This window comes from Plasmodium cynomolgi, chromosome 5 (genome assembly GCF_000321355.1).
Source record: "Plasmodium cynomolgi strain B DNA, chromosome 5, whole genome shotgun sequence".
Classification (NCBI taxonomy): Eukaryota; Apicomplexa; class Aconoidasida; order Haemosporida; family Plasmodiidae; genus Plasmodium; species Plasmodium cynomolgi.
Genome location: NC_020398.1, coordinates 1,128,396 through 1,149,901, shown reverse-complemented (window position 1 = coordinate 1,149,901; position 21,506 = coordinate 1,128,396). Strand labels below are relative to the sequence as shown.

The following is a 21,506-nucleotide window of genomic DNA, read 5'->3' as shown; positions in this document are numbered from 1 at the left end:
AGGAACGTATCATAGTAAGCTCCTTTTTTCGCATGGCGCAAAAAGTGAAGTAAACCATCGTTCGCCTTCCCCCCTTAACCAGTTTGTCACTCACCCGATGCATTTTTCCACCTCCCATTTGGGATGTACCTCCTGGTTGACTCCAACTGAGCCAGAGATCGATCACAAAGGGGGGGACTCCCACAAAGGAGCGAACTCCCACAAAGGGGAGGACTCCTACCCGTTAATGGTACCCTCATTTTTGAAGTACATGTTGGCCTGACCAAAAATTCAGCTCCGAGTAAAGCTGCCTTCTCGACGGGGTTGAAGTCACCTCTGGGTTTATTGTGTGCCACTAGTGGGGACCCCATTGGTGGGGCAGATCGCTTGTGGGCACACCCAATTCTCAGTCATCCGTAGAGTACACAACCCCACCCCCACCCTCATTTGTGTACTATGCGAGAATGAGCTTTTCTCACTCATATGACTGCTTATCTGACCCCATCCTGCAGTCAGCTCGTCATGCCTTTCCTTCTCTGGCTCGCCACTCCCACCCTTCCTCCCTCATTTGTTTGTCCCCCTTCACCCAGGCCACACAAGCAGCAGCGATATGCTCGTTTCCCGACGAATTAACACTATTGTGTACCTTCTACACGCCGACGGTGCCTATTTGTACGTATCAGTGCGTATCTCTACGTATCTCTACGTATCACTACGTATCTCTACGTATCCCTGTGTATCCCCGTGTATCCCCGCGTATCTCCCTGTACGCGCTTCTCTCACCCCGACGAGCGTACACAAAGCCACCGAAGTAGGGCCTTTTCTTTAAAAAAAAAAAAAAATCACCGCCGAAGTTTTCCCAGAAGGAAAGCAAACCCGTTTTGGGCAATTACCTCTTAACAGATGATACCAAAAAAGAGGGAAAAAAAATTTTAACATAAAAATAACGTGTACATTAAGGCAAACAAATCGGGGGTGTGAAAAAAAAAAAAAAAAAAAAAAAAGTACGGCTGAGAGGGTGCGCAGGGGCTACGCACATAAAAGCGGTGAAGGGGTAAAAAGGTGCAGGGGGGCGACGTCATCCGACTCACTGTGACTGCAACGCTGAGCCGCTGCGACGAAATTAAAATCGACGAAAGCAACAAATTTAAAGTTAACAAAATAACAGGAACAAGTTGCAAAAAAATAAAAAAAAATAAAAAAAAAAAAAGAAATGAAATAAAAAAAACTGAAGAGGCATCAAAATTGCATTGCTGAAGGTTTTGACGCCCCCAAATTGGAAAGGCCCATTTCATTTTGTGAAAAACCGTTAAGCACATTCGAATTCGGGGAAGGAAGGAAAAGGCGAGAGGAGATTCACATGCAGGAGGAAGGAGCAACTGGAAAAGCGACACCAGAATCGCGCAGGTAACACGCAAGACGCACCCAACCAGGTTCTCCAACCGACTCCACAAAATTCCCCCTCCGCCAACCGCCCGGCCTGCCCCTCAAAGGAACGTCGTACCCAGTTGACGGAAGAACAAAGCTGACAGGAGAGCCCCTGTGAAGGCCACGCTGCACATGTCATGCCTTCCCACAGTATTCCTTTCCGGAGAAATCAACCCCCACCCCCAAATGAGGAGATCAAATTAAACGCTTCTACTTTAACACTCTGCTAAAGGACCCCATCGATTTTACACCGCATCAAGCCAAAAGGGGAATGGTTAAAAATACAAAATAAAAAATGAAAAAATAAAGAATAAAAAGTGAAAAGTGAAAAAATAAAAAAAACAAAATAAAAAAACAGATAACCATATAAAGATAAAAAAAACGAAACGGGGAAAACCAACTGACCTCAAAAGGGAAGTTCTGCACACAGCTCATCCGGTGAACCCTCGGGGAAGAAGAAAAAAAAGAAGAAATCAAACGAAGCTGTACGAAGCGGTACGAAGCGGTACGAAGCTGAACAAATCTGAACGAATCTGAACGAGGCTGTACCCAGCTGTGCGAAGCGGGACTAATCCAGGTGCACTCCCCAAAAGCGACAAGCCGAAGGAGCAGCGACAGTATGTGAACAGCCAAGCAGCCACTGCTCTCGCCGGGGGATCAACAACCGCAGGAATGCTCATCGGCGACAAAACAGCGATCCGCAAAGAAATCACTTCTTTTCTTGTATTAACTAGTATAAACCAGAACAGGGAAAAAAAAAAAAAAAAAAAAATGAATTAATGAATGAATGAACGAATGAACGAATGAACGAATGATCGAATGAACCAATGAACGAATGAATGGTTCAGTCGCAACCGTCTTTGACACAACCCCCCTTTTTTAACCCCCATACTTTTAACCACTCGTATGAGAGAAAACAGATTTTAATTTAATAATGGACAGCGTAGAGGGGGACCTACTCTCCGCCGCGAGCGGGGATAGCGGTAGCCATGCTGGAAGTTTCAATAGCGAGGGGAGTCGTTACTCAAGCCGCCCCCCCCCCAGACACACATCCAGTAGAGAAAACCCCCAAAGGTATCCCCGCGAACAGCCACAGAACACACACACGCACAGCCATCGGCGTGTCCTCAAGTGTGTGCTGAGAAGAGACACGAAAAGAAATTCATCAGGTGCCTCCACTCACAAGGAGAAGGATGCACACACGTCAGAAGTTTATCCAGTAGACGAAGTGGCGACGAATTGCACACCAAGTGGGATGAACGAGAAGGAGCGTGCCGATTGGAAGGAGCGTACCGATTGGAAGAAGCACAATAGACAAGCAAAAAAAACAATCGATGTGATGACCCACTCCATGGCATCACAAAAGGTACAGGGCTACGTCAGTGATGAAAAATATGACGTGTCGAGGTGCACTGAGGAAACGGGGAAGCTGGAGGAGAAGCAGAAAAGGAGAAAAGGAAAGTCGAGACCTCCTGCATCTGGAGTAGACGCACAACGGGACGAACCTGCGGAAGGCACACACGCTTCGTGTGCGATGAACAGGGGGAATGAGAAAGAAGCGGACGAGAGTGAAGACTGTGAGGGAAGCGGCGGTGTGGCCAGCGACGGTGAGGGAAGCAACGCTGATGGTAGCGACGGTGAGGGTAACCGCCACCTCGACCGCTGTCGCCACCCCCGTCAAGTGGACCCGAGTGAGGAACGAAGAAGGAAGCTCAGCATTTACAAAAAAAAAGTGAACCAAGTGAATAAAATTCTATACAACCTAAACTGCTTCACTAAGTTCAGCAGTCTTGAATTCAGGAAAGGGATGTCACAAAATAAAAAGCAAAAAGAGACAGAGGTGGTAGAACCCACCTTCACTTCTGTCACCCCCTTCTCGAGGTGTGCACAGAAGGAAAGTCCCACATCCCTCGTCACCTACACGCTCCACCCGAAACACCTCTCTCTTCAAAATGAAGAAAATGCAAGCAGCAAAGACAATCGACCAAATGCAATACGGCAGGTAGTTCGCAATTTCCATAAGGGAAACGATACAACTGCGTTAGGTAGAACCCGTCCTGTGCTTCACGTAGCGTACCATCCCTATGATGAGAGATGTGAAGAGGACTCAGAAGAACCCCCCAACGAGGTCAGCCTCAACAGTAATTGTGAGGAGGGTGCTGCCACCCCAAAAATACGCTCCAGGGTGCACTCCCAGCTAGCCAAAATAAAACAAAAGAGGCTAGAACACAAAATGCATCTGAAGTTACCGATTCTGCATGACATAAAAGATTTCCTCAAGAAGAAGAAGAAGAAGAGGAAGAAAAAAAAAAAGGAAAAGTGGTGGCAGTGAAGTGGATAGCGAGACGGCTAACGAGGGGGAAGACGAAGCGAAAGAAAACGTTTGCACCAGTCGCCAAGTGCAGGTTAGCCAGGAGGAAGACTCCCAGAAGAACGGCAAACTGCAAATGAGCGGTACGAAATACAGCACGGCCTTGACGAACGGAGAAAGGATGCAAAGTGGAAGCGAACGGCACAATCAACACGTCCAACACGTCCATCACGTCCAACACGATCAACAAGCCCAACAAGGCCAACCCCCCCAACAGTTAGCAACTCCGGAGAGTGTCTCCCCACCAAATGTCACAAACCAAAGCGACTGGGCGGTGGATACCAAAACGAATGCCTTGCCAAATGCAAGTGGTGAAGGTGAAACAACAACCCTACTCCCCCTACCCTCCATAAACACAACCACTAGTAACAGTAAAAACTCATCTCACAAAAGACACCACGCACGCAAAAAGGATTACCTCTCACTAGATGGAAAGGATAACATTTTGGTATCTACTCCAGCAACAAGTATGACTAGCCAATCACTTGGAGGAAGTCACAAAACAAATAAACGAAGACCCAAAGGAGAAGAAAAATATTTCCATTTGAATAAATGCAAAGAGGTAGGCAATCTAGATAGGCAATCAGAACCCATTTATGAACAGCCAAATGAAGACCAACATTTTGAGAGTGCCAAGTTAGATAATGTCACACGAAGTTCGATGCCAAATAAAGAGAGTCAACCTCGCGTCTCTATAAGTGACGCATCTAGCGAGTCGTCTACATCTAGTACATCTCCTTCACAACTAAATTATAAACGCATTTCGAAAAAGAGAGCGAAGAGGATGACTTATCAGGAGAGGGAAACTAGTGGTGCCCCTGGGGGGGAGGGAGAACCAACTTCAACACCTTTGAATACAGCTAGCCAAAAAAAACGGGATCAAAATGGCCCCATTTTTAAAACCACGAATGATTCCGTAGGCAGAGCCGAATTCAGCAGTTTGGCTGCTTCAAACGTGGACGTAGGAACGAACAAAGGAAGGGAAGCCGAACAGAAGAAGGTGAACAGAAGGGAGAGTAACATAACGGGGAGTAACATAACTGGGAGTAACAAAGGGGGGAGTACCAAAAAGAGGAGGAAGAGCAAACGTCTACCCCCCTCGAATGGTGAAGACAACGCCAAAAGTGAAAGCCTGACCAAAGGTGAAAAACTGATTAGCCTTGGAAATAACCAACCTGAACCATCCCAGCTGAGCAGGGATGAAACAAATCAGTCGGTCAGTCCTGCGAACACGCGAGATGATCACACAAGGGAACCCACATCGCACGTGAGGGCTCTCCCCAATGCGCGTGCTATATCACCCACGTCGAATGTAAATAAATGCGAGGAAGTTATAAATAACAAAAGGAAAAATGGAACAGAAGCTCAACTAGAAAAACTATCACCAGGGAGTTGTGACGAATTGCCCAACACAGAGAACCTCACCAATGTAAGTGGGACAAAAAAAAAAAAAAAAAAAACGAAAAAAAAAAAAAAAACTAACTACTATGAACAAAATAAAATAGGTCAGTCTCCTGAGGAGGAGACACCCTACCTGCTTGAAGACGAGGAAAAGGATCCATCTACCATGGGGCGTGGAACCCTCCAAGTTGAACATGACTTGGATGAAAAACGGAACCCCATAAAGGGATCCAAAAAGGGGTCCAAAAAAGGCTCAAAAAAATCTGTTACGCGGAAAGGCAGCAAGGGGGAAGAGGAAGGGGCGATGGATTTCGCTTCAATTCCACAGGCAGAGGCGTCTAACGCGAGCGTCGAGAAGGTAGACCGAAGCCAATCGGGAAGTACCCCATTAGGTACCAACCAACCGCACTCCGACCAAACGCACTCCAGCCAACCGCGTTCCCCCCCGCTGCTCCCAAACAAAGGGACACACAAGGAGAAACAGCGAAAGAAAGATCACGCACAGCCCCAGCAGAGTGACTTAAACGACGTAGCTTCCATGAGGCCCATCATCTACACACCAATTAGCACTTATGCGAATATAACCCTGAACCCACTTCCCGTAAACCATGGGTTCTGTACCTCCCGAAATTTATCAGATGTGGATCATACAAAAAAACAATACAGATGCACGAGCGAAAATAATTTTAATTCTCCAAATGTATTGGCTCAGGAAGAGCAGAGTAACGTCGCTGGGGGAGACGCGTCTTTTGTCAATATGCCCCCTGCTCGTGATGACGATTTTGAGGAGAGGGAGTTGCCCCCGGATGGGTTCAGGGGGGGGATGCCCCTTGAGGCCAGGAGTGTGCAGGGAGTGGATAGAAGCAGCCAACGGAGCGGAAGTCCAAACCGAGACAGCAGAGACAACCGAGACAGCCGAGACAACCGAGACAGCCGAGACAACCGAGACTGCCGAGACAACCGAGACAACCGAGACAGCCGAGACAACCGAGACAACCGCGACAACCGAGACAGCCATGACGAGGGGGACTACTCGGTAGACGTGCTCAGCGACAACGTGAGCAGTTTCGTGTCGAGGGACTACGCCAACTACGCCAACTACGCCAACTACGCCAACTATGTGAACTACATTAACTATATGAGTTACGTCAATCGAATGAACCCAATCAGCCACGCGAATCGCCTGAGACGCGCCAACAGGGTGCTCCCCCAGCGAGCACGCAGAAAGGGCTTCCCACCGAGACACTTAAAATGGAACTACCCCGCAGGTACCACCACCCTCTACGTGGAAGATCTGTGGAGAAGCCAAAATGAAGGGGCCCTATTCAACAGGGAACCCTACTTTAGCGATTTTAAACGTGGATACGTTAATTATATGATCAGCGCGGGGGGCTTGGGAGGAGCGAGCCGAATGAGCGGAATGGACCGAATGAGCGGAGTGGACCGAATGAGCGGAGTGGACCGAATGAGCGGAGTGGACCGAATGAGCGGAGTGGACCGAATGAGCAGCGTGAGCTGGCTCGGTGGTTCCCATATCGTTGGAAACCCTAACCGAGTGGATCGCATCAGCAATTTGGAAAACGGACAAGGAAGGCTCTTCCCAGGCAGACAAAACGACTCACGTAGGAATAAACCGCGTCGGCTACTTCAGCAGCTTGGTGGACTCCCTCAGCAGCCTGGTGGACTCCCTCAGCAGCCTGGTGAACCCCCTCAGCAGCTGTGTAGACCTCCTTATGGAAGGCAGTACAGAATGAAGACCTTTCCCAGTGGCGGAACCGATTGGAATAACTACACTAACGTAGGTAGTAACAGTGTCATGGGAATGAACAACGAGGACGTGGCCTCTGTAGAGGCATCTCTTCTTGCGGGGGTAGATGAAGTAGGAGAGTATGCCCCCAGTATGCGTGACAATTCAAGGAGAAACACCAGCAGTGTTTCGAATAGTCACGACATCGATTACAGCATATCTACTTCGGTCCGAAGTGCCAACAGACCATATAATAAAATTGGACCCCCTCACAGTGACCACCATTATGTGCACACAAAGGGAGGTCAATATGAACAATATGAAGACACGAAAGGGATACATCGCCAAATGAAATATAACCCGTTTCTATACAGAGACGCAAACTACCTAGGGGGGTACAATCTCGAGATGAAGACCCCATGGGATGGTCTCCCGTACAATAATCACTGGGTTGTTCCTTTTAACAAAATGGGTCTTCCCCCGATTGGAACCTCCGATAGAGGTGCGCAGCATAGCACCGACTGGACTAGTCACCTCGGCGCCAGCCACGTAAACGTAGCAAGTAACCTCCCCGTGGGGGGGAACTTCCCTGTAGGAAATAACCTCACCGTGGGGAGTAACCTCCCCGTGGGGGGGAACTACCCTCCAGGAAACAAAAACGTGATGCCGAACGCACAAGGAGTGAACCCACCCCTGCACCCAGAAGGAACCCCTTACCATCAGACCATCCAACAGAACAGAGAAAAAATTAATTTCCTCCCAACTCACAAATGGGACATGTACGCCAAATTACAGTTAAGAAAAAAAAAAAAAAAAAAATTTCAACGATGAGCAGTACACACAACAGAGTATGTACAATGGAGACAGAAATTTTTATTTTTCAAACGATATGGAAAAATTTAATGCCATGTATCCCCTTGAGTACAACCCTGTTGTGAACCCCTTTGCTGGTTCCTATGGAAACCCGTCTAGCGGCTTTTACCACCTCCCCTATGGCGTCATCCCCCCGCTGGGCATCCCGCTACGTGATTTCCACGCCGTTAGCACCGCGCCGCATTTTGCGAGTCTAACCAACGAGGGGAACTTCGCCAAGGGGGACACCCTGGGGGATCATTATGGACCCGGTTCTAGTCAGCATGGGGCGTATCAACAGGGAGGGAGTCCTCATGTAGGTTACTCACAAGGAGGGAGTCCCCACGTAGGCTACTCACAAGGAGGGAGTCCCCACGTAGGCTACTCACAAGGAGGGAGTCCTCATGTAGGTTACTCACAAGGAGGGAATCCCCACGTAGGCTACTCACAAGGAGGGAATCCTCACGTAAGCTACCCCCACAAAGGACTTCCTCCCATGGACCAGCCGCAAATCTCACAGAGTGCCAACCCCCCCTCTGCGGGGTGCCCAAATGAAACAGAAAAAGCCACAAAGACGGAGAAGAAGAACAACAACAACCCCCCGAAGGAAAGAAAAAAAAACAGTCGCCCTGAGCCCAATGGAGGAAGCAGAGTAGAACAAGCTGAGATCCCCGAGCGACAGCGTCCAAGTGGTGACAAAATGGAAAACGGAACCCAAAAAAACGAAGCTAAAAAAAACGAAACTAAAGGGGATGCGATATACCCGAATGACCAGTTGGGAGATGAAAATCAGTGGAGAGAGTTCCCAAATGGTGATGACTTCAGAGTGCCTACTACTCAGGAGGACCTATCGAATGGTTACGAAGGCATCGACAAGGTAGGAGCTGCACCAGTACGACTCCAGAAAGAGAAGAAGAAAAAAAAGTCAGCCTTTTCGAATACGAATCAGCAAAATGAAGATAAGACAAACAACTATAACGAAATGGTGAGGAAATACAACGAACTTAAAAAATGTAGCCATGAAAATATCTCAGTGGACAGAAATGAGGCGGAGGCGGAGGAGGAGGACTGCTCGGTAGATGCATCCACGATGGGTGGCCCCTTTTGTTTGTTCTCCAAATTAAAGCGAAGGAGTGCGAAGCAGCCTGACAAGGGGGGGGAGGCCACTGCCATGCAGGGCATAGAAAAAGGGGAAACCGACCCCCAGGTGTGTCCTCCTAATCATGACGTGGAGGGATCCTATGCATACGTGCCGCAAAACGGGCAGCAGATGAATGATAAGAGGAGGAAAAAAAAAAAAAAAAAAAAGAGGCAGAAAAATGGTGAAGATGTGGCTCAAAATGGAGAGGCTGCTCAAAATGGAGAGGCCGCTCCAAATGGGGCACCTCCTCACTGTAATGATTCCCCCCAAAGGGATAGAAACCAAAGCTGCGTCACCCTAAATCACTACGATAAGTTCATCGCGAGAAGAAGTAACATTCCACCCCCAAACGGAAGAAAAAGAAGAAGCCTATCTCTAAACCTGCATGACAAGCCAAGGGTACATCTGTTGCCCCTCCTTCATTGTGCAATTCAGAGGTACGGTGCCCTTAAAGTGGGTACTATCCCCTCCGCAGTGGGAGTAGTACCCCCTACGGCATTTCACAGAGGTGATAAAAGAAACAACACACCACGCAGTGTCCTCCAGGCAGACCTCTTCCTCCTGTTGCGCAAAACAGAAGAACTACTAATCGATCTCCTGAAGAAGGTAAAGCCGTCCAAGGATATCAAACGAACGAAGCGAAAAATTTTTTCTCTTCTCTCCAAGTTAATAAAACACTTATTCAAATGTGATATTAAAATATATACCGTGGGTTCTAGTGCCTACGGGGTGGATTCGAAAACGAGCGATCTTGACATAGTCATTCAGGCCAGTCTCTACAACCCCAAGTATATCCTGCGCAACATCTACAACTACATCGCGCAGATGAAGAGAAAACGGCAGAGCGAAGCGGCGGGGAAGGAGAGCGAAGCGGTGGGGAAGGAGAGCGAAGCGGCGGGGGAGCAGATCAAAGCGGCGGGGAAGGAGAGCGAAGCGGCGGGGGAGCAGATCGAAGCGACGGGGAAGCAGATCGAAGCGGCGGGGAAGAAGAACGCCAAGGATGCGAAGGATGACTCCGCGACTGACCCAAGAATCAGCGTCACAGCAGAGGAATCTCATTTAAATATCCATGACAAACGGAACAACAGAGATACCACACCCCTAGACCCATCCGAATGTGCCTTCTTCGACAACGTACAGCTACAACTGGTAGATTCTGCAAGAGTACCCATCCTAACACTCAGAAAAAACGACATCGTGTGTGATGTCTCTGTTAATACAAACAACTCACTAAAACATACTGAATTCTTTTCAAGCATTTTAAAAAATTTTCCCAACTTAAAAAATGTAATGAGAATTCTGAAGCTACTTCTGAAGGTTAGGACCTTACCATCGATGAAACAGGGAGGACTACCTACCATCCTCTGGATGATGCTGTCTGTTTGTTATTGTAAACTCCCCATGGAGAGCAGTTTATTTTGTGGATCTGTTGAAAAATACGTAGTGGGGAAGTATGACCAGGGGAAGGCTCAGAGGGGCGTGAAAAATGGCCACTGGAACGGCAAAGAGGGGGGAACCGCCATTGGTACAGGCGGAGTTCGCGCAGTTAGTGTAGTTAGCTCAGTTAGTGCAGCCAGCTCAGTTAGTGCAGCCAGCTCACCTCGCGCAGTCAGCCCACCTCGCGCAGTCAGCTCAGTCAGCACCGTTAGCGATGAAGCAGGTGCACTGCTCCCGTGTGTTCCTCACATGCCGAAAGATCGCTCGAAGGAAAGACACACAGACCACCTCAAAGGAAGAGGCCCATCAGATGATCCTCTCTCTTCTCGCAGTGGAGAAAAAAATCAACTCCCAAACGGTGGTTATTACCCTGAGGGGGAGCCAAACCGGATGATGGAAAAACAGTTCATAGATTGGAAACCTGGAGGTGAAAAGGAAGACGATACGAACAGGTCACCTTTTACAAATCGAGGAAACACAGATATTCGGAGTGTAGAGACATCATCCCCCTGTGACAGCTCTCCAATTGATGGCGAGAGGAAAACGATGGTAAACTCCACGCACAGGAAAGAATCACAAAAAAAAGGCAATCAACCGGATGCTCCAAAGAAGGAAGACACCAAAAAAAAAAGAAATATCAGTGGAGAAAAAAAAACTGCGGGAGAATCTCCAGCAGACGTACAACACGAGAAGGGATTGAACGATATGACAACTTCGCCTGGTTGGTTCGCTCACGCTCAAATGGGTGAACTACGTGGAAGCTCGCCTCGACACCCCGGGGGGAGATATCGCAAGGGAGAAAATGACCCCCAATCGAACAACTCAGATAAACCACACGATTACAATCGTAGCAGTGAGGGTCACCTGCACAGAGGACTCTCTCTCCACTCAACCCAGAACCAACCCCAGGGTGTCATGGACTATGGTGAAAAAGAAGGTGCTCTCCCCAATGGTGAAAAAGAAGGTGTCCTCCCCAATGGTGAACTCAAATGCAATGTGGAAGAGATGCACATCGGCATGTCGAGTTCGTCTCCCTCAGTGTGTAGCAGCGTGGTGAACCCGATTATGTCAGGGAGGTCGGCAATCCCCAATAGGGAGGTGAGCATAGCGCTTTGTGGGGAACCCATGGAGGAGAGGGATGAGAAAGGGGAGGAAAAGGAGATCGAAAAAGAGACCAAAAAAGAGACCAAAAAGGAGATCAAAAAGGAGACCAAAAAAGAGACCAAAAAGGAGATCAAAAAGGAGATCAAAAAGGAGACCAAAAAAGAGGTAAACAAAAACGAAGGCGTGGGCAATGATCAAACGAGCGAAAAGGACCAAACAGGACAGACATGCCAAGCGGGCCAAACTGCGGGAGATTTTTCTAGCACGTCGTGCCAATTAGTTGAGAAGATATTCTCTCAAAATGAGTACGAAGAATCGAGTGTCAACTCGTGCTACCATCATTACGCCGAATCGTGTAAACAAAATTGGGGAAGTGATGGTGAAGGGGGAAGCGATGATGAGGGGGGAAGCGATGGTGAAGGGGGAAGCGATGATGAAGGGGGACCCGAGTGCGTGCCGGCGTTTTCTTTACACTGCTCGGAACACCTCTCCCTCTGCGGTCGCCCCAACTGTTTCGACTCCTCCCTTACACAATCGACAAGGGATAAAGACCCACAGACGCACCAGCAGAAGCGGAAAAGAAATATCCTAAAGATAATGCACCGTAATGGTAAAATATTGTCCCAGTTTGAACCCTCCATGGGAGTCGCACCGAGTGAGGAGGGAAAAAATGAAGGAGCTGCAAAGTGTGTGATGAATTCGCAAAGTGGAGGAAGAAAGGACCTCGAGAAGGAGACCATTGGGAGGAGAGACCAACCTGGGGAGAGCCACGGTGCAGTCAGCGAGAGCCATCTGATGGCTCTCGCCCCCCTCTTTTACTCCCTCATGATTCTGTTTAATGAACTGAACTCCAGAAAGAAGCTGACCAAAACGATAAACATTATCGATGAAGAAAAATGTCATCTCAAGAATACAGACGAAATCAACAAAAGGTTGCTCTCTTCTGTATGCCACGGGGGGGTTTGGGACGAGCTACTTACTCTGTACGACCCCATTTATAGCTTTAACTACGAAAGGTACATTAGCCACGCGAGCGGCCATGCGAGTGGCCATGCGAGCGGCCATGCGAACGGCTATGCGAATGGCTATACTAACCGCTATACCAACCGCTATGCAATTGCGGATACACCTGCGGACGTTGCGAGACCCACCGAGAGCAGCGCAGGCAGACCCAAAGAGCAAACACAAACGAGTCTTACGAAAAACACAACAGGGAACCACATGTATAGAGAAAAATTTGGGACGGACCCCCACCAAAGGAACGACATCACGTATTCCACATGGTCCAAAAAAAAAACAAAAAGTTTAACTCCTGATGACTGTCGTAAAAGTGGAAGCTCCCTCTCAATCAGTTATTGCAATCCCAGGGAGGTAGATCAGATCCCCTGGGAGAAGGATCAACACAAAGAGGAAACAAATCTCGAACACCAATTGGAAAAAAAGGATAAAATGGCTAGCGAGTCATTTTTTTCAATGCTAGATGATGTAACGTCTTCTTTTAATAAAATGGATAGAAGGAAACACTCAGGGAAACAGGAGAGTGTATCGAATGGAGTTGTTCATTCCGTGAGCGTAGATCGGGTCAACTGTGATAGCCACCCATATTGGGATCATCCCCCCTCGAACGATGTGAAAGGTCCTTTCGTTGGCGATACTGTGAAGACGTATGGTGCTACCCCCCTAGTGAAGGAAATTAAAATCGGCGAAAGGGTTGCCAGCGGGTGCTCCATCTCGACCAACAGCAGTAGCAGCGGGAGTGCCGTGGGAAGAAGCGGAATCGAAAGAGGCTTCCGAAGCGGCATCGAACGCGACATCCGAAGCGGCACCCGAAGCGGCAATTTGCACAAGTCGCATACTCGTGAGGACCACTCTTTAAATAGTGAAAAGAGGACCCCTCCTCCTGGTGGAAGGGACAACCATGCGATAAAAACAGACGTAGAAAATGAAGATCATGTAGCAGAAGGAGAGGATAAGACGAACCCCTTCCTTCTTCACACAGAACCCCAGGTAGACTCCCACTGCAACATCGCAGGTGGACCGACCCCCACGAGAAACTCGCATGGGGATGTAGAATACCCAAGTCACCCTTTCTCACCTCATCGAAATGGCAACACAGAAATGGGAAAAACAGTTGGGGGGTATAGTACATCGAACGGATTTAAGGGACCGTCTCAGGGACCACTGCGCAAAGGAGATCGTCCCTCTATTAGCGAAAATCCCCCAGTGAGAAGGAAAGAGCATTACATGAATGACGAAGACGTAACGACAACCACCATGAATGGAGTTCGTCCCAACGGAGAACGAGGTTCTTCTCATTTCTCCTCCAGCTGTTCGAACATTGCCTGGGGGAGTCTCCCCCATTTAGATATGCATACCCCCGCGCTAACCACGTCCATAAATTACTTCAATGAGGTCCTTCTGGCGAACTCCTTCTCTCCCAGCGACACCATATTGCATGGTAGCATAGATAAAAATTTTAAAATTCATGATAGAACCCTCCACTTGTGTTCCAACGAAATGAATACCTACATGAGTCAACACAGATGCAGCGTGACATCGAATGAACAGAATACAATCCGCTTCAAGTACAACCAAAACAGTCACATGGCAGATAACGGATTGGCAAAAAAGGAAAAAAACAACAAACCGGGTGATCGCGTGGAAGGGCGAACAACAGCACGGACTGTCATTCAAACAAGGAAAAACACGAAGACATTCGAAAAGAAGTACGAACAGAATATCGACTTGGCAGGAAAAGTCAGCAGCGCCACGTGGTTAATATATCTGTATGAGTTGAAGCGGGCTAGTTTTTTTATTAACTATTACCTTCACCATTTGCATCTGTTCATTTTTTTTAAAAAGCACTTTAGTGGGGGGGGACAAAGAAGGGGACCCCAAAATGGGAGCGAAGAAGGGAAATCAAATGGGCCAGAAGCAAAATCAAATGGGCCAGAAGACACCCCGAATGGGACACAGGCAACCCCTGATAGGGACTGCGAACCAACCCATGTGCCAAACCCCCCGTGTGACCCGCAAACCAGGATCACCAAAAACTACGAGATATTCCAAAAGAAGCAGTGGCTCACCATAAAGATAAACTCAAGAGACGAACTGACAGATGCAAACAAACCGAGTCTGCAAAGGGGGCAGGTCCTCTTTCCAAATGCCACCTTTCCGCTCCTCACCCAGAAGGAGCAGTCAATCGTCATCGACAAAAAAGGTAACCAATTGGACCTGATTAAGAGAGAGTCACCTCAAATGGAAAAAAAAAACCAAACTGATGAAAGGATGCAGACCAAGGAAAACACAACACTCAGCGAAAGGGTAAAGAAAACGGACAAGAACAACCTGGACCCCATTTGGCAAATAATTTTAAAATGCATTTTGCAAAACCTAAAATGTTGCATCCATGCACTGTTCGAACGGACAAAAGGAGAAATATATGTCCTTCCCTTCCGTCCTCAGTTGGAAAAAAACTCTCGCGTGCGTAGAAGCAGTAGGGAGGAGCTACCTTCCAAGGAGAACCATCGTAATGATGAAGAAAGGGGACAACGAGGAGGTCGATTTGCAACCCCAAAAGGAGGAGAAATCACCGAAGGTTGTCACAACATGAACGCACTTCCAACGGATGGTGAAACGACTAGCCAAAAAAGCACGAATGCAAAAAGTCATCACCATAAAGAACAAAGTCTAGATGACCACGACCCCACAGATACAGAGAACCAATTCGCCCTTGTCCTGATAGAGGGAAAACTCGTATTCGTTAAATTTGTCAAAATCTGCATCGATCGAAATAAATTTTGGGATGAAAGCTTTCTCTGCAGGAGAGACATCAGGACAGTCATCCACGCCAAGGCTCTGGATGTCCTGTTCGTTGCAAACAAGGCAATTAAAACGGAGCACAAGGAAAAAAAAAAAAAAAAAGAAAAAAAAAAAAAAGAAGAAAAAAAAAAAGAAGAAAAAAAAAAAAAACCAAGATGGTAAGCAAGATGGTGAGCAAGATGGCAAGCAACTTCACCTCAACAGTGACACAAACGTGAATGCAAATCTCGCAAAACAAATTTACACATCCAGCGATACGTCTGACTTTGACCACATGCTACTAGAGGATAACTCCTTGGAGGAAGATGAGCGTTTTTCCAAGAAGGACTCTACGTTAAGTGACTTCCCGTGCGCTGCCAATGAGAACGTCCAAAAGGATGCTGCTGTGACTGGGGGTGGAATCAAAGGCGAAAAAGCTACTTCGAACGAACCCAAGAGAAGAACGAATCATCTATCCGACGGGAAGAACCACTACTTTGTGGATAACGCGAAGAGGACCATGAAATCTTGGGATTACGAAAAACAGAAACTAAAGGCAAAGTGCAGTAATTTTATTTACAACTCGAGAAATGACTACCTTGGCCTTCTGTTGGAACAGAACGGGGGGGGCAGGGACCGGATGGTCAAGGGGCGAGCAGGTCAGCCGGGTGAGACAAGTGAACCGGGTGAGACAAGTGAACCGGGTGAGACTAGTGAACCGTGCGAGTCGCTCAAACGGGAGAGGCCGCCAAAACCGGAGAGGCCGCCAAAACTGGAGAGGCCGCCAAAACTGGAGAGGCCGCCAAAACTGGAGAGGCACCCCAAACAGGAGAGGCACCCCAAACAGGATGAGCCGCCCAAACCAGGTGACATATTCCTCATCAACCCGTGCAACTTCGTAACACGTGTGAACGTAAAAACAGTGTACCTACCTCGAAGGAAGCTGAAGGAAGAACTGATAGGCACCATTTGCGAAAGGATTCACCTGAAGGAGAGTAAAATGAGGAAAATTTTCATGCTACGCAAAAAGGGACAACACCTGTCAGGAAGCACAGTACCGTTGGAGGGAGAGCAACAAAGGGACGGTCAAACAGATGAACAGAAGGAAACACCAGAAGGAGATGACGACATATGCTGCGTACGAATCATCCCAAGAAATGAAATAATGAGATACAAAGAGCTAATCCGCATTACGAAAAACAGTCCCTTTTATCATAAGAAGGCGAAGCACATAACTAACAATACCAATCCCCCCCTGCAACAACCTGTGAGTGTATGTAATTTTTGTCATACCAGGGGAACCTTTAATGTGAAAACGAGCCACTTTACTCTATCCCATGTGGACTCCGATGTTGCGGAAAGTATCACTCAGTTTCTCCGTCAGTTGATACATGGGAAGTGTGTCTCCCCGCAGATGGAGAAGTAGCAGCAGGAAAAGTAGCAGCTGGAGATGTAGCAGCTGGTGAAGTAGCAGCTGGAGAAGTAGCACCTGGAGCAGTAGCACCTGGAGAAGCACCACCTGGAGAAGCACCACCTGGAGAAGCACCACCTGGAGAAGTAGCAACTCAGGGGGGGACTTCCTCCAGTGCGCCCAAAACGTACCCACGCCCAACTGAGAGAACACTTCTCTTGTGCAGCCATTCCTACGTTCCTTCCGCCTTTACAAAAACGTAGTGCCAGGAAAACGCAGCTTATGTAAGACCCCCACGAGGGGGGAAAAAAAAAAATTAACCACGCTCACCTATCCCGTGTTTACAAAGGAGACGTCCCACATCGTCGTTGTAATTAATGAGTAAACACATCTTGTATTTTTTTTTTTTTGAAGTTTGTTTTTTTTTTTTTTTGGGTACTTTTTTTGGTACGCATTTGTTTGTTTTTTCGACCGTGTGCTATTATTTTGTTGTCTTTATTTTTTTCCCCGTTTGGAGCAACCGCCGTCTTTGTTTTTGTTCCCCCCGTTTTTACTCACCTCGGAGGAGGCAAACAGGATTAAAAAAAATGCGCAAACAGGCTAACGGGTTAACGAGCTAACAGGCTAACGGGTTAACGAGCTAACAGGCTAACGGGCTAACGGGCTAATGTGCAACTTGCCAACCGCAAGCGTATGCGTAAAAAACGCACGCGAACAAAACTACACACATGGTCGTTCACCCCCAAATTCTCCGATTCAGCACGCCCCCCCCAAAAAAAAAAAATAAATATAGCCCTTCCGCGCACTCAGACGCATCTAAACGCAGAGATACCGAGGTAGACACCTTGTCGTAGCATCCCAGTAGGGGAGCAAAAACGTTTCTTTTATGTGCCCCAGTAAGCTTGGCACAAATTAGGGTCACTCAAAATTGTCCCAACATAAAACCGAACGTGTCGGCAAAAATGCCCAACGGGGGTGGGGATGGGGGAAATCCTCAATCGGAGGAGAGCTTATTCCTCCCCCTCGTCCATTCTGCTCGGCTACCCGTGAAATTTGCCTTCACCCCTTCGTACCGTTAGAAAAGGTTTTAAAAAAATGCGAAATGGCTATTTTAAGTTCGGTGCTTCAAAATTGGGAAAAAACAAGAGTTGCAAAAATGCGACATGCACATGTGGGGGGTACACCACAAGTACATATACACACGCATAACTGCATGTACACACTCCAACGTGCGCGTAATTTCATTCGGCTCATGCTTGCCTTAAACAGTTCCAATGAGGGAAATGTTTATCACTTAAAAAAAAAAAGATACTCTACAAATAGGTTCACATTTGTTTATCTGCCCCCCTTTTTTTTTTCCTTTTGTGTGTTAGTCCAGTGGGGGCGCTTCCGATCTGTCGGCGGTACACTCACACCTTTGGCGGAAATGACCCGTCTGTTCATAATTTATGCTACTATTTCGTCCAAATCGCCTGACCATTCATAACTTTTGCACACTTCTTCACCAAAATCGCCTGACCGTTCATAACTTTTGCATACTATTTCTCCCAAATCGCCTGACCGCTCATACCGCTCATACCTCTCCTCTACACATTACAAGTTCTCCCTCCCCCGGCACCTCCACGCAGCTGAGCGGGGCCAACTCAGAGGACGCGCTTGTTGGAGACCAAATTCTTGATGTAGTAAATGGTGAAGAGGGACAAAAAGATGAGCACAAACAATTTGATGAAGCAGTAGAGAAAGGCCTTGTTGGTGATTTTTTTCATTTTCTCAATATGCGTCATGTGTTTGGAAGATAAATACTTCAATTCGTTCTTTAACCTTTTCGTTTCAGCAACAATTTTGTCGATATAATTGGTGAAGTCTTTTATGTGTTCCGATTTTAACGAGGGGTTTTCTCCCAACCCAAGGGCAACCGTTGTGAGTTTTTTTCCCATCCATTTACTATTTTTCAAAGTGATGGAATAGACCCCAATTTTCTGTGTGTAAAAGTAAAAAATCCCTTCACTCGCTTCCTTCTTGTAAATTATTTGTCCATCCGGATCAGTGATAAAAAACAAAATTTTATTATCATCTGCTTCATTGCTGGAGTAAAACACACCTCGAAAATAAGTGTTAAAATTGCTTACTTCCTCAAAAAGATATTCCTCTGAATTTCCTTGGATTTCAAATGTTAACATAGTAGATGGCTCAAAATTTTGCATATTTTTGTTCCATATATTTGTCAAGTCTTCATCCCCCTCAACAACATCATCGTTATCAAAGTATTGGTAATCATTCGCATCAGGTTTCATGCTGTTGTAACTTCCACTATTCCACTCGTCAATATTGTTGAACTCTTCATCATGTGCTCCTCCCTTTCCATATTGATCAAATAGATATTCGCTATTCTCTAAATCTTCATCGTGAAAATTTTTTTCAAACTTGTTCAGTTCATCCATGAAATTATCTTCGTCTTGGTTGTTTTTCATGTCCTTTATAAATTCATCAAAATGGCTATCATCTCCTTTTTTGTTTTTTTGTTTTCCCTGTTCGGATCCTTTGCTTTGTCCCTTGGGAGTAGTGCCACCTCCCCCTGGATCTTTCTTCTTCCCTTTCTGGTTGCCCTTTCCACTCATACCATCCTTTTTACTCGCTTCATTTTTGCCTTGCTTACTTCCACCTCCCCCCTTGGCATTCTTCGCATTCCTGTTATTATTTCCCCCTTTGCTATTTGACGCTACCTCATCTATGCCCACGAGCACAAGTATCACCACCAGTAGAAACAACACCAGGGGGGCGCAGATACGCATTTTATTTTCGTTTTTTTTTAAATATGGGTGATGTCTACGTGCGATCTTCGCTCGTCTGTGTGCATTCTTGTCGGGGTGGGCGCGTCAACTCAGACAGGGAAGCTCCGGCGTTGCACCGAGGGTAACTTCTGCTGTGGTGTACCCAGGTTGGGAGAAGTACACCGGTGAAACCCTACCGCTAGTAGAAATAAAGCTGAACCACGGAAAATAAACTAACCCACGAGTTGCTAGCCGCCCGAGCGAACCATCCAGCGAACAGCCCAACGGCAATGGGTCGAAGAAAACTCCACAGAGTTGAACCCACGCCCACAAATTAGAAGAAGTCCCCCAAATGAAACCTCTTATTATTCGGTTGTAAAATTTTGCAAAACATTTGCTTCGCTCAACAGGGACGAAGCGGGCGTGCGAAAAGGGGCAGCTCGTGCGAACATACGATTGCGATAGAATGAGGCCATCTGACGCCCTATGGTGGGAAGAAGTTATGTATATATAACGCTGCTACACCGCGGGGTATAGTATCCTTGCACGCGCAGGTGGCCAATTCACAACACGATGCTCGCTAACCGCTGCAGGAGGAAGCTGTCAAAATCCTCTGCTATGCGTACGTGTCGCACTCGGCAAAAAAAGGGAAAGAGGCCCGCGCGACAATACGCACAAACACACCCAAAGGTCAATACGCAAATACTTTTACGTACACTTGCGCGTTTATACTTTGCTCTCGTATACTCTGCGCGCATGCACTTCGCTTGTTTGGCGTGCTGAATGGGGGGAGAAATAACAAATGCTCGCACAAATAAAAATTGTGACGCGAAGACAACAGGTCGCACATGTACACATACACGGCGCTGGTCCGCGGGAAGGAGTGGGGAAGTGTTTCTATGCGCACTGCGAAAGAGGAGGCATAATATTACCATACCGCTCGGCAGCATCACCACCCGGATAAAATCGCACCTCACGTGCCTATTTAACTTAATGGAGAAAAGCGACCACTTCGGATGCGCAGCTAAGTTTGCCCCAGTGGTGCTCCCCGCAGAAGCGAAAAAAAAAGAAAAATTTTAACACGGGGAGAGTTATCCTCTTGCGTGTCCCGTTCGTGCGTCCCGCTTGCGTATCCCTTTCCCGCGTCCCTCTCGTGTGTCCCCCTCGGGCGAGGACTCACCGTGCAACACCTATCGCATTTCAACTTCGTACACATAGCAGTTACCACCTTTTTTCTCTCACCCCCCGGAGCACATGGGCGTAACTTACGCAAAGGAGAGTTAAAATCTCACCATGTGCATAGCATCCATTTTTTTGGCGCTTCGCAGCTTGGGGGATATAAATGCCCCCAGGTGGGAGGCATCCGCCCGAACCAGAAGAGACAGACGGTTGGGCCCTCCACCCAGCAACTGCGCACATACAGATTTATTGCCACGTATAGATTATTGCCACGTGTAGAGTAAACTACGAAAGGGAAACGCCCCTCATTGGGCACACCTCAGCAGCACAGCTGGACATTCGCCGAATTGTGTACCCTTTTCAAAAGGTGCAAAATGTAAACAGGGCAACTAGCCAAATGAAGTTATTAGCAAAAGAGTGCAATCGTGGGTAAATCGCTAAGTGTGTGCATAAATCGCTAAGTGTGTGCATAAATCGCTAAGTGTGCGGATAAATCGCTAAGTGAGTTGATAAAAATAGGGGGGTGGGGGAAGAAAAAAAATTGTATCCTTACGTAAACCAAATTTAATCACCCTTTCTCACCTTCTTCAACGCTCTTTGTCTAACTGCCTTGAGAGTCATCAAGGACATGGTGTCAAATAACAGTTTCGGAACGGCGTTGTAGAGGCATATTTGCACTCTGTGCAGGAAATAGGGTGAGGATATAACACTGCTGGACGTGCTATTCCCCTGTTTCATCCTTTTAATTGCGCTTTTTGCGTATGCATCCGCAGTTGGGACGAATGTACTGGGCTTCCTTATCTTGGACAGCTTCGTCACGATGAATAGAGGCACGTGGCACTGCACCTGGATGTTATGTTCCCTCAACTCGATCTGCCATTTGG

At 47.4% G+C, this 21,506-nt stretch overlaps 3 protein-coding genes across 3 annotated transcripts in view; 1 reads left to right on the top strand and 2 right to left on the bottom strand.

Annotated features, from left to right (window-relative positions):
- Positions 1-2,758: 2,758 nt before the first annotated feature.
- On the top strand, positions 2,759-16,687 carry PCYB_053560 (erythrocyte membrane-associated antigen; the record flags this gene model as incomplete). Its single annotated transcript, XM_004221237.1, has 10 exons — positions 2,759-3,044; positions 3,090-3,739; positions 5,346-6,380; positions 6,472-6,558; positions 6,930-7,360; positions 8,264-8,333; positions 8,479-10,444; positions 10,689-10,750; positions 11,362-15,329; positions 15,487-16,687. Exons 9-10 carry the CDS (start codon positions 11,362-11,364, stop codon positions 16,685-16,687), a joined length of 5,169 nt encoding a protein of 1,722 aa, XP_004221285.1. The 5' UTR covers positions 2,759-3,044; positions 3,090-3,739; positions 5,346-6,380; positions 6,472-6,558; positions 6,930-7,360; positions 8,264-8,333; positions 8,479-10,444; positions 10,689-10,750.
- A 1,637-nt stretch (positions 16,688-18,324) lies between these two features.
- PCYB_053550 (hypothetical protein) lies at positions 18,325-19,464 on the bottom strand (the record flags this gene model as incomplete). The annotated part of the gene is made up of 1 exon (XM_004221236.1): positions 18,325-19,464. A coding segment is annotated over one exon (1,140 nt), but the record flags the coding sequence as incomplete, so codon positions are not given.
- Positions 19,465-21,186: 1,722 nt separating this feature from the next.
- Positions 21,187-21,506, bottom strand: part of PCYB_053540 (steroid dehydrogenase kik-i) — a gene marked incomplete at both ends in the record, with an annotated part of 1,538 nt that continues 1,218 nt past the window's right edge. The window contains one exon of the mRNA XM_004221235.1: positions 21,187-21,495. Within this exon, the coding sequence (XP_004221283.1) occupies positions 21,187-21,495 (309 nt within the window). The remainder of the gene's footprint in view (positions 21,496-21,506) is intronic.